This window comes from Microplitis demolitor, chromosome 2 (genome assembly GCF_026212275.2).
Source record: "Microplitis demolitor isolate Queensland-Clemson2020A chromosome 2, iyMicDemo2.1a, whole genome shotgun sequence".
NCBI classification, from domain to species: Eukaryota; Metazoa; Arthropoda; class Insecta; order Hymenoptera; family Braconidae; genus Microplitis; species Microplitis demolitor.
The window spans coordinates 15,868,477-15,882,414 of record NC_068546.1 but is presented as its reverse complement, the minus strand read 5'-3'; the positions used below and the strand labels follow the sequence as shown (position 1 = coordinate 15,882,414).

General features: G+C 25.2%; 2 protein-coding genes across 10 annotated transcripts in view; one reads left to right on the top strand and one right to left on the bottom strand.

Annotated features, from left to right (window-relative positions):
- LOC103578088 (protein Lilipod) overlaps nt 1-11,173 on the top strand; it is a 118,589-nt gene extending 107,416 nt beyond the window's left edge. For all 9 annotated transcript variants that reach the window (XM_053736929.1, XM_053736928.1, XM_053736933.1 and 6 more), the window contains one exon: nt 10,855-11,173. In XM_053736929.1, the coding sequence (XP_053592904.1) occupies nt 10,855-11,093 (239 nt within the window). In that variant the 3' untranslated portion in view covers nt 11,094-11,173. The remainder of the gene's footprint in view (nt 1-10,854) is intronic.
- Nucleotides 11,174-12,910: 1,737 nt separating this feature from the next.
- LOC128667315 (glycosyltransferase-like protein gnt13) lies at nt 12,911-13,228 on the bottom strand (the record flags this gene model as incomplete). The annotated part of the gene is made up of 1 exon (XM_053736935.1): nt 12,911-13,228. A coding segment is annotated over one exon (318 nt), but the record flags the coding sequence as incomplete, so codon positions are not given.
- Between the last annotated feature and the right edge of the window lie 710 nt (nt 13,229-13,938).

The following is a 13,938-nucleotide window of genomic DNA, read 5'->3' as shown; positions in this document are numbered from 1 at the left end:
TCTATTGAATATACGACTAATTTGTTTAATTCTGATCACTTATTTTATCGTAATCTTAACTGCCTGACCTTTCCCCGATCCGCCACCCTGAGCCGACATTTGGTTGTTTTGATAATTATTTAGTTGGTGATTATAAAATCACCTGGCGCCCAACTTTAAAATTTTGAACAAGGTTGTCAAATAGTAAGTGTACTCGGACTTCACTCCGGTAGATCCCCGGTGGTGAAAAACCCGTTATAATATATATATATATATATATATATATATATATATATATATATATATATATATATATATATATATATATATATATATATATATATATATATATATATATATATATATATATATATATATATCTATGTAAAATTAACATAGATGGTGATATATCTATACATTATACGTACTTTTATTCCACCAGGGGCGCTTGCACATTACCGTCCTAGTACAGCTATTTTTTTTTCGTGTTATTGCTAATTGGTAAGCTTGAATTTTTTCAATTTAATTCTTTTTTTTATTTGTTTTTATTTACATATATATTTTTTTTGTTATTAATCGAGATATTTTGAGAAAATTCTTTTATAATTATAAGAAATTACTAATATAATTAAAAAAAAAAAAAAAAATTAAGTAATAAATGAGCATTATGAGTCGTCCAAGAAAAAAATTCTCTTCCTCCAAAAAATAGCTTGCTTGAGTGAAGATAAAAGTTGCTTGGGCCAAGAAAAAAAATTTCATGCTCCAAAAGTTTCCTTCTTTAATAAAAACGAAAAATTTTCTCAATCAAAAATGTATTCTCTCTCCGAAAATCTGACGTATCGATTCTTCTTTTTTTTTATCTGAAACGTCTTCTTTCATTTTTTTACTTCGTGAAAAATTAGTCAAGTAACCATCAATATTAAATATTAATATCATGAAGTATTGTACAATATACTACTATAGTACAATCCAAAAAGGTACTTGTTACTCTGTCAAATAACAGAGAAGTACTTAAACAAAATCGTGTTTAAATTTGGAATATAACAACTCTAAAATATCTATCTTACCAGGGTCACTACAAGTGGCTGGGAGCGATCCCGTGGCGAACACCGAACTACTCCCGCTGCTGCTGCCTAGCACTGGTGAGTTTCCCCTTCTTTATATCGATCTCTTCTCCCTAGAAATTTTTTCTCTTGTCTTGAGCAACTTTTTTTTTCCTGGTCGGAAAATGTAAAAATACTTGCGTGAAAAGTATATAATACTTGTTCCATGAAATTTTATTTTCTTTAAACAAAAAAATGCAATATTGCTACAAAGAAATAATGCATCTTGCTTCAAAAAAATATCACTTACTTTAAGAAATATAACTCTTGAAACTAGTGATAATTTTTTGATTTAAGCGTGTAAATATGTTGACGTGAGAGAAAAAATTTTGTTTTAAGATAAAAATTTTAAAATAATTGTTTACTTGGTGCAAGTAAATTTTGATTTTCCGAATCGATCGAAAAAAAATTCTTGAATCAAGAATATTTTTCTTGACTCAAGTTAACTGTTTTCTTTATGTATTTTTCTCAATTTATTTATGAACTTTTTATTGAGAAGGTTCCTTCCTTATTCTACTCAATCCCCTCCTATCTCAATTTTTCTCCCCTATAACACGGAAAATAGTGGAACGCCTCACGTACATAGACCCGTATGTTAGTGTAAGAACACAGATGCTTTCCTGCTTAAGGTAGTTGTTTCGAGGTAGTCACGTTCAAAAGTATAACATACCGGATTAAGGAAACCACACTGAAAGAAATCTCAGTAGTTGCCATAACTAAAAAGAGACAACTATTTTAATTTAGTTAGTGTAACGAATTCAAATAGTTATTGTAACTATTTATTATTCAGATGACTTTAAAAAATAGTTGAAGTAACTAAAATTATTTTGTTATTTATTTTTAGTTATCGCTATAATTAAAGTTTAGTAGTCACAACAAATACTAACTAGTTGAATCAAATATTATTTGGTACTCAATTTAACTAAAAAAAATCGTAGCAGTAATTATATACTTTTAACTATTTCGAAATAGTTGATTCAACGATTTTTTTTAAGTTGTATCCGTATATCACTATATTTTTGCTGTTGATGTAACAAGTTTCAGATAGTAGTGGTAAAACATTTTACATGGTTGTATTCAACTATTTTCATTTAGCTGTTGTAACTACTTTAAATAGTTATGATAATTATTTATTATTCAAATGACTTTAAAAAAATAGTTGAAGTAACTAAAATTATTTTGTTATTTATTTTTAGTTATCGCTACAATAAAAGTTTAGTATTCATAACAAATACTAACTAGTTGAATCAAATATTTTTTGGTACTCAATCTAACTAAAAAGAATCGTAGCAGCAACTATATATTTTTAACTATTTCGAAATAGTTGATTCAATGAATTTTTTAAAGTTGTATCCGTATATCACTATATTTTTGCTGTTGATGTAACAATTTTAAATAGTAGTGGTAAAACATTTTACATAGTTCTATCCAAGTATTTTTATTTAGTTGGTGTAACTAATTTAAATAGTTATGATAATTATTTATTGTTCAGATGCCTTAAAAAAAATAGTTGAAGTAGCTAAAATTAGTTTGTTATTTATTTTTAGTTATCGCTACAATAAAAGTTTAGTGGTTACAACACATACTAACTAGTTAAATCAAATATTATTTGGTACTTAATCAAACTAAAATTGGGACTTAGAAAAAATTTCGTTAAAATAATATATTATTTCGATATGATCTACATATAAATCGTTAAATTTGCGTTCGACAAGTATTATTATTATTTTTTTTTTTTTTGAGCACTGAAATCTTTTCAGTCCCGAAACTTAAAATTTTTCTAAGTCTGAAAAGTCTAAATTGTTCTGAGTTTCTGAGCCCAAAATTTATAAGACAAAAAAATTTGGCCAAAATTTGTGTATGTCAGTCGATTCGGAGTTTCGTGACATGAACTTCTGTTTTATAATCAAAATATATTTTTTTTAGCGTGATATGTGAATTTTCTTAAGTTCTGAAGGTTAATTTGTGAGCGAAAACAATGGTTGCCGTAACTAAATTAATTTTGTTGCTGTAACGAAGTGAGTACTTGTACGCTTAGCTTATAAGTTAAGTAACGTCTATGGCTACTCATCGGCCGTGTGGCGTAGCGGTACATCGTCGGTCTTGCGTGCGTAGGGCGCTAGGTTCGAATCCTTCTTAGGGCGACTGCGAAATAATTATTTAAGAAGCATAGGAAGGTTGTTAAAAATATAAGTTTAATCGCGTGTGTCAGATAAATTTGACAAAAATATACATAAGCCATCTCATATCACAAAAAAAAAAAAAAATCATATAAAATGAAATAAACTTAAAAGCCTCGAAAAAAAAAAAAATAAATAAATAAACAACCTAACAAACCATTAAAATTAACATTGTAAACAAAAAATAATTTTTTTTTTCCTTAAAATCCACTAAACTTCCATGGAGACAACAACTAAGTTTTTTTTGTTAGATGAAATATAATTTCATCACACTGGTAAATAAAAATTAGTTGTTCTCATAACTACATATATATGGTTAGCCGTACTATCCTACTTTAATTACTGTAGCTAAATATTATTTGTGTAAGTAATTATGAAATAATGTTAATATTCACTATTATTTTATAGTTTTAGCAACTTTCAAAATTTCGTTATGTTTAGTAAAAAATCTCAGTTGATTTAACGATTAGGGTTTAGTTCTTTGAATGACTGCTTTGAATTAAATATAACTATTTTTAGTCAGTTACATTAACAGTTAAAACGTTGAATTAACTACAAAATAGTAACTGCAACTAAATTTAATTGTTATATTAACTAAAATTGATTTGTTATCGTAACTAAGAAAATATATTTGTATCCGTATATCACTATTTTTTTGTAGTTGCAGTTACTGATTTTTTCTCTCAGTGCACATAACTGAAGCGGTTAGTTGAACGCCGCTCATTGGAAACTTTTGTAAAAGTACAGTCATATTGCTCTCATATGCATCCAAGTAGTATCAATACGTTTATATACACATATATCCATAAAGGTGCTTTTTCATACTGACGCTTGATGCTGCTTTTTAGCGTCCAATTCGGTCACGTGATGAGAAATTAACATTTACATCACCCAGAAAAAATGTAGCGATAAATTATAGCGTTTAGCGTCAAATTTAAGCAACAAATAATACACGAGTATCAAAAGTCGATGTATAGCTGTCAAGTCTTTCATATACATACAAAGTTGATGTATTATTTTTGTACCTTATACTTGATATTTACCTCAAGACTCATTATAAGCATTTTCCCCGATAACCGGAATTCCTGATCAGAAAATTGGTGTACATGAGTTTCGACCAACTTGAAGATAAGTTGTCGACAACTTTCAGCTTTTGTAACTATTGACTGCAAATTGTCTCTAAGTCTTCCGGAAATGTGGCGATAATTTACTGCTGCAATCTGTCGAAAACTTTCTGAGAAATTTGTTGTCAACTTGCAGTCAACAGTTGCAGCCAATTCGGCTATCAGTGGTCAAAGAATCAAAGTAACAATCGATATTATAACTGGTAACGTAAAACAAAAACCTATCCGATATTTCTCAATACTTATTTTGGGACTCGCTACATTTATGAAATCATAAAATAACAGATTGTTGTTTTGAAAAGATCGATTATTATCGATGTGATTGTTTGAGTGACTTTGACGCTTAATAACCGGACAAGAAAAGTTAAACTAAATTTAGCTTTATCGCTACATTTTTTCTGAGTGGCGCAAATGTTAAATTCTCATGACGTGACCGAATTTGACGCTAAAAAGCAGCGTCAAGCGTCAGCATGAAAAAGCACCTTAATACTCGAGAAGTAATAATGGCAACACTTTTTACTGTTACTGCACATCTTTTTTGCGTTCAGTAATATTTTTATTCTTGTGGTCGTAACTACCCGTAAATCTCTATCCGCCAAAAGCCCGTGTTAAAAATTTCAATATTTCAAAATTTCAATATTTTGAAATCGTTTTTCATAAATTTGGGGTGGTCATTGTTATTCAGATAAGTCTCATATGATTTGTAGTCAATCAAAGAAAAATCAGGCGAATTTTTATAAAAAATCCTACATTAAATTAATCCACGCAACAACTACTTCTTTAACAGCATTATTTAAATTATTTATGTATTTGACATAGTAAAAAATGAATTACTTAAATAATTTGAATAATGCTGTTAAACAGGAAAGTATACATGTTTTTACACACACACACACACTCTCTAAACATGAATTAGTAAAAATAAGTGAATATTTACTGATTTGAAGTGCAAATCAAAGAACTAATTCCAAAAAGTGGTATGATTGGCACTCTGAATTAGTGAATATTTACTTATTTCACTAATTCATGTTTAGAGAGAATACGGGATTATATACGTAATGCGTTCCACACTTTTCCGTATAACGGGGAGGGAGAATTAGGATATAAGGAGATTGAGCAGGATAAAGAAGGAACATTCTCAATGAAAATTCTATAAATGAATTGAGAAAAATATGGAAAGTCCGAACTGGGAACCGAACTCCACCAACTCTGATCTTGACGTCTCTACCCTGGCTTTTTAAAAAGGAACTAAATATGTATGAAGTGACTTGCCCTTACTTGAATGTGTTTCTAGAAGGGATTAATGTCGTAAAGTTATCGGTTAATAGAAAAACTTCAACTTTTCTTCTTATCCACATCTTCTATGGCCGCAAAACCTCTTGCCGTAGAATGACCCATATGGGTTATTCAATGCCAAACCGACCACTTTTGACCCCGATCCCTTTCGATTTGACTGAAAATTTTTTTTTCCTTTTCTACCCCATTTAAATCATTTTACAGGAAATTTTCAAATTTTCTTCCCCATCATGTATTTGATGCGGAAAATATAGTCATCTATCGTTATTGCAAGCTTCATGATGTTGTAAACTGTATAAGTGTACTTAGTGAAGAGGTTAAAGTAATATCGGGATAGTGTTAGAAAAATGGACTAAAAATAAACTTTATGAAAATGCGAACAATTATTTTTGGTACACCGCATAAATGAGTTGATCTGCAATCTCTATCTATTACGAAATTGTACTCGATGATCGTACCATAAATTATTGCAAGTCAGTTAAATATTTAGGTGTTATTCTTGATGATACTCTATCATCGTCGCTGCAAACTAGTGAGGTTTGTAAACGTAGTATGAGAGTTTTGTCACTACTAAAGATGAATGGTGACGTGATCGGTATGAAAGTTAAGAAGAACTTGATCACTTCACTAGTTTTTCCAATCTTTGGTTACTGTGCTGCTGTGTTTACGGATATCACTAGTCAGTAGTAGATAAAGCTGCAGCGGAAACTGAATGCTTGCGAACGCTATGTATTTAAAATATTCGTGTGGACGAGTATTTCCATACATGCAATATATAACGTTAAGTTTAGATATAGTTAATAATTAAGATCATCAATGAGGGCGGGCCTTTGAAATTTTACGAACGAGAAGAAGAGGAACTACCGATTAACGTAGATAGTCAGGTGATCTACTAAAGAAGGGGTAGGCCACTCCTTGATCCAAACGGGTATAAAAAGAGCTGTTGCAAACTAGAGAAGCAGTCAGCAGACGCTTCCCATAGGGAAAGTACCTCGAGAAATCTCTCTGTCGAGGCGGGTACACCAGGCACCAGAGTTTGATTGTATAGCGTGTTGCCAACAACTCCTCACTGAGTCATCTACGTGTAATATTAAGTAGGTGAGGTGTGTTGCCAGCTCTTTAATTTTACCTCGTATTAAGTATAAGTGAATCCAGGATCCCGAACAGGAAAACAAGAATCTGGAGTAGTTCGAGACTAAGGATTGAGGTAATAAATTTAAGTCGAGGCGGGTATATCAGACTTAGAGTTACGTATACTACGTTAAGAGTCCAGGGACTTGCGTGTGAGTACAGTCAGGTGTCGAGAGTCCAGGAGACTTGCACCTGCTCGTTGCTCGTTCTATTTTATGAATTCTCGGAATGATCAATTAGTAAATAGTGTAGGAGAGTGGGTGGTGTGTATGTCATTGGAATTAATAAAATATATTTAGGATAATAATACAAGGAACAATAAATTTTTCTTTCATAATTCCTTTATCCACTTTTTCTTTAGGATAATCTATTTTAAGTTTCACCGGAACTGGAAGGCCAAGCTAGATGCTTCCAGAGGCGCCCTAATAAATTAGATCATCAAGAGTAACAGGTTTGTCACCCACAGGAGACGTTCTCCGTTGTAACCTGAGGTGGTTTACACTTAGTGTCAGGCGTGAAATTTTTCTAGTCTGCTTAATTTATAAAGCTTTAATTTTGCTTCAAAAGCCGCTATTTATAGATGAGCTACGATTAATGGATTCAGGGGGCCGCAAGGAGGATGTACGTAACGATTTCCTTGAGCTACCTTATTGTCTGCTATTAAGTATTAAGAGATAAATATGATGAATCGTTTATAGTTAGTGCTATAAGCCTGAAATCAGATTATTACAGAGGGAGAGGTCTCAGAGCTTGGAGTGTCTACACTATCGTTTGGTTTTGGGTATAACATATAAAGTTGTCAATTTCACTGCAGATGATGGCAACTTCCTTATGCAAATTGTTCACCATCATGAGAATGCGCATAAGGGAGCGTTCTTATATAAGGCAGCAATGTACGCAGCACAATCTTTTGGTCTCGGAAGAGTAAACCCTCTTATTGACCTCCCTAAGGAGAAATTTAAGAAGGTCATCAGGAACGCTGAGCAAGAAAAACTGCTCAGTACACACATGGACAAGTCCATGCACACCGTATTCTTTAAACACGTGCGTGAACATGGCTTGTCCGAGCAGCTGACGTTTTCCCTTAAGTCAGCTGGCCTGATGTCCGAGACCGAAGGATATATTTTTGCCTGCCAAGATGGTGATATCAACACTCTCGAATACCGTTCAAAACTGCTCCAGATACTGCACTTGGTTATTTTGAACGGTTGTTTTGAAATCTATTTTTCAATGAAAAGTACTCAAAATTTTCATTATAAAAAAAATTGTTCTTAAAATGAAAGTTTTGAAAAATCGTTTGGGCGATAAATTTTTCATAGTGACTACTTGAAAAAAAAATACATAGACTTAATTTTCATGATCAAGTGGAAAATGGGGGGTCCACTTGACGTGATCTTGATCAACAGGTAATCGGAAAAAATAGACCGGAAAATTGTTTTGTGGTTTTTGGAACCACACAATTTTATACAAATTGGTATCTGTAACTATTTTTGGAGTATACAATACCACATTACTAGTACAATCTACTCCAATGTGTGGTAAAATGATCGAAAGAAGAAAATAACAGCTCCACCTAAAATTTTTTTACTCCATTCAGTGGGTAAACCCCGACTCGTGTCAGTGCATTTAATATTGTAAATAATCTAAAATATTATAAATAATAATATATATAATCAAAAATCGAGGCGTGCAATAATAATATATATAATTAAAAATAATAATATATATATTTAAGAATGAATGGTACATTTGTTATAAATAAACGCAATTTTTAAAATCATTGCTCATTGAGTATTTGCTATTTATCGGAATTATAACTTTTAAAGGGATGTTTTTTATATTTTCTATTAATAAAAATGAATACTTAATTATTCTAAGTTTATGCTTATACGAGAATTCATAGATGATAAATATATTTTTAAAATTATCCTTATCGGGTATTGATAAAAATTTGGCTTTTAAAATTTGAGTCCTTATTATTTTAAGTTATTCATTAATAAATTCATTTTAATTTGATAAACTGTAAGTCCGAAGAATGTAAGATAAATTTTTATAACTTTTTCAATAACATAAAAACTGATGATCGTTAACTAACAGATATTTAATTAATACATTAGGAATAAAATATATTCAACTACTATGTTGTGGAGTAAAAAGAACCACAGTGGTTATTTAATGCAAGTTCTTATTACTACTCACTGTAGTAAATGGTACTACAGGTTGTGTGCCACAGTATACTAGTAACTGTTACTAAACTTGTAGTTATCCTATATATTACTATTCTGTGTAGTAAATGGAACTCCATTTGTCATAAATTAAAAAAAAAAATGAGAAAGGAGAAAAAAATCTCGTTGTTTTTTTTTCTGTGAAAAAAGAGTATCTCAATAAAGGGGTCCAGGGGTAAAGCCTCGGTAGGGTTCACGGACCTAGTGCAGGGAAAGAAAATTCTAGCAAAATTTACGATGTTATTATCGTAATCTTGGACTAGATTTTTATTAGCGTCAATTTTTAAATATCTTATTTCAAAATTTACTATGTAGGTTATATTTTTTATTATTTAACATCGTAATTTTAACGTAGACTTTTAGGATTAAAAATTACTTCAAAAATTACAATTTAACATCGTAAAAAAAAAAGAAATAAAAATTACAATTCAAAAACTATATTTATTCCTATATTCATCTTTCTATATACTTTTGTACAAAATAAATATTACAGTGCTGCCCGACCTCAAAAACTATCTAAAGTGTAGGCCCTTTGGTGGCTGAGTGGTCCAAGGTGTCGGACACTTCGCACTCGAAAGGACTTGGGTTTGAACCCAACTTCCGATCGATTATTATTTTATTTTTAGTTTCTCTTCAAATTTTACGATATTCACATCGTAATTTATATTAAAGAGCTTAAGATTTCATATTATTTGTCTGAAGTATCATTTCTTAGATGAAATTTCCAACGCTACATCGTAAAAATTATGATTTTGAAAGTCTAGTCCACCACTATAATATTCAATAGGACAAATTACGATATTATTATCGAAAATTTAATTAGAATTTTTTTTCCGTGTGCCACTTTTGACATTTTTTTATGTGTAGGTACATTTTTTTAATTACACACATACACACAATTTGTATTTAATAACAATAATTGTTGTTAGTATATTAATTATAGATATTTTGGCTTGCGAGTATTTTGTTGCGGGTATTTTGGTTTGAGGGTGTTTTTTCGTCGAGTATTTTGTCGTGGATATTTTGGTTTGCGGGTGTTTTGTCGCGGGTATATTGTCTTCGTGTCAAATGTTACGTAGCAATCAATTCATTTGTTAATTTATTTCGTGAAAAAAGAACACTTCTTAGGGATCCAAGCGCGAAGTCCCGGTAGGGTCTAGGGCCAAACCCCCGGTAAAGTTCAGGGACAAAGCCTTGTACAAATAAAATAAAATTAGCTGCCCAATAAAAAACATTAGATGTTTACATCCGTTTTTTGGTCTATTTTCGTTGATTTATCTTCTCTGAGTCTACTTATTTCGGGTCTATTTTTTCCGGGATCCTGCTCAACACCAATGTCATCATAAGTATTGTGAAGTTAAAAATATTGAAAATTACGTTTTCGAGCTCGTTGAGCCCGAAAACAGCGGAAAGTTTTAGGGCTGGCCCGCAGTATCAACCGATTTACAGATTTTTATTGCTTATAATATCTGTTCGGCCTCATTATGGTGTCGATAGACCCCCCCCCCCATATTAAAATTCATAAATTAAAAAGAAAAATTAACTAGTTTATATTTATTTAATTAAATAAATTTAACGGGAACATAACAGTTAATTACCAAATTTCAATCTCACATAAAATTTTCAAGTCGGTCTTTACTCCACATAATTATACCAGGGGATTATATATGGCCATACATGCATTCTATTTTGTCTATACTTTCTATTAATGCAATGAATTTTTATTATTGATATTCGATTTTATTCTCAAAATATATGAAATTGACTGTGTAATTTAGCAAGTGTATTTAAAACCATTTTTATAATATTTTTTCAGGTATGACCAACTTTGATCTGTTAGGCGATTTTGGACATATTGAATGGCTTGGTAACTTCCGTTTACTACTATTGTACAACTTTATATTTGTGATCTCTGTAATTTCTTGTTTAACTTCTAAATTCACGACAATTGTAAGAAATGAATTGTACAATAAACTACGTAGCAGTTTTAGAGGAGTATTCGGACAACAGTATAAAGAGAGTATTCGAATGCCATTCTCTGTTAAAAATAAGTAAGATGAATTCGTTGTAATCATGACGAACTTTTATGACTATTGTAATTATTAGAGAAAAATACATTTACTTTCTTATGTTGATGTGTTTATTTTCTACTGCAGTTTATCTAATTATATTTTTATGTATATTTAATCAATCATTACAAAAGTGCTATTTATAATCTGAAACTATTATTTATAATAGAGAAGCTCTATGGATTAAAATGCAACGATTTTCTGCAATTCCTACCAAATTGTACTCTTCCCTTTCTTCCCTTCATGATTACACTTATCCTCATGACTATTTGATTGTTTTTTTTTTCCTTTTGTGATGTCGACCTTACATATTTTTTCAATTATTATTATTATTATTATTATTATTATTATTATTATTATTATTATTATTATTATTATTATTATTATTATTATTATTATTATTATTATTATTATTATTATTATTATTATTATTATTATTATTATTATTATTATTATTATTATTATTATTATTATTATTATTATTATTATTATTATTATTATTATTATTATTATTATTATTATTATTATTATTATTATTATTATTATTATTATTATTATTATTATTATTATTATTATTATTATTATTATTATTATTATTATTATTATTATTATTATTATTATTATTATTATTATTATTATTATTATTATTATTATTATTATTATTATTATTATTATTATTATTATTATTATTATTATTATTATTATTATTATTATTATTATTATTATTATTATTATTATTATTATTATTATTATTATTATTATTATTATTATTATTATTATTATTATTATTATTATTATTATTATTATTATTATTATTATTATTATTATTATTATTATTATTATTATTATTATTATTATTATTATTATTATTATTATTATTATTATTATTATTATTATTATTATTATTATTATTATTATTATTATTATTATTATTATTATTATTATTATTATTATTATTATTATTATTATTATTATTATTATTATTATTATTATTATTATTATTATTATTATTATTATTATTATTATTATTATTATTATTATTATTATTATTATTATTATTATTATTATTATTATTATTATTATTATTATTATTATTATTATTATTATTATTATTATTATTATTATTATTATTATTATTATTATTATTATTATTATTATTATTATTATTATTATTATTATTATTATTATTATTATTATTATTATTATTATTATTATTATTATTATTATTATTATTATTATTATTATTATTATTATTATTATTATTATTATTATTATTATTATTATTATTATTATTATTATTATTATTATTATTATTATTATTATTATTATTATTATTATTATTATTATTATTATTATTATTATTATTATTATTATTATTATTATTATTATTATTATTATTATTATTATTATTATTATTATTATTATTATTATTATTATTATTATTATTATTATTATTATTATTATTATTATTATTATTATTATTATTATTATTATTATTATTATTATTATTATTATTATTATTATTATTATTATTATTATTATTATTATTATTATTATTATTATTATTATTATTATTATTATTATTATTATTATTATTATTATTATTATTATTATTATTATTATTATTATTATTATTATTATTATTATTATTATTATTATTATTATTATTATTATTATTATTATTATTATTATTATTATTATTATTATTATTATTATTATTATTATTATTATTATTATTATTATTATTATTATTATTATTATTATTATTATTATTATTATCATTATATTATTATTATTATTATTATTATTATTATTATTATTATTATTATTATTATTATTATTATTATTATTATTATTATTATTATTATTATTATTATTATTATTATTATTATTATTATTATTATTATTATTATTATTATTATTATTATTATTATTATTATTATTATTATTATTATTATTATTATTATTATTATTATTATTATTATTATTATTATTATTATTATTATTATTATTATTATTATTATTATTATTATTATTATTATTATTATTATTATTATTATTATTATTATTATTATTATTATTATTATTATTATTATTATTATTATTATTATTATTATTATTATTATTATTATTATTATTATTATTATTATTATTATTATTATTATTATTATTATTATTATTATTATTATTATTATTATTATTATTATTATTATTATTATTATTATTATTATTATTATTATTATTATTATTATTATTATTATTATTATTATTATTATTATTATTATTATTATTATTATTATTATTATTATTATTATTATTATTATTATTATTATTATTATTATTATTATTATTATTATTATTATTATTATTATTATTATTATTATTATTATTATTATTATTATTATTATTATTATTATTATTATTATTATTATTATTATTATTATTATTATTATTATTATTATTATTATTATTATTATTATTATTATTATTATTATTATTATTATTATTATTATTATTATTATTATTATTATTATTATTATTATTATTATTATTATTATTATTATTATTATTATTATTATTATTATTATTATTATTATTATTATTATTATTATTATTATTATTATTATTATTATTATTATTATTATTATTATTATTATTATTATTATTATTATTATTATTATTATTATTATTATTATTATTATTATTATTATTATTATTATTATTATTATTATTATTATTATTATTATTATTATTATTATTATTATTATTATTATTATTATTATTATTATTATTATTATTATTATTATTATTATTATTATTATTATTATTAT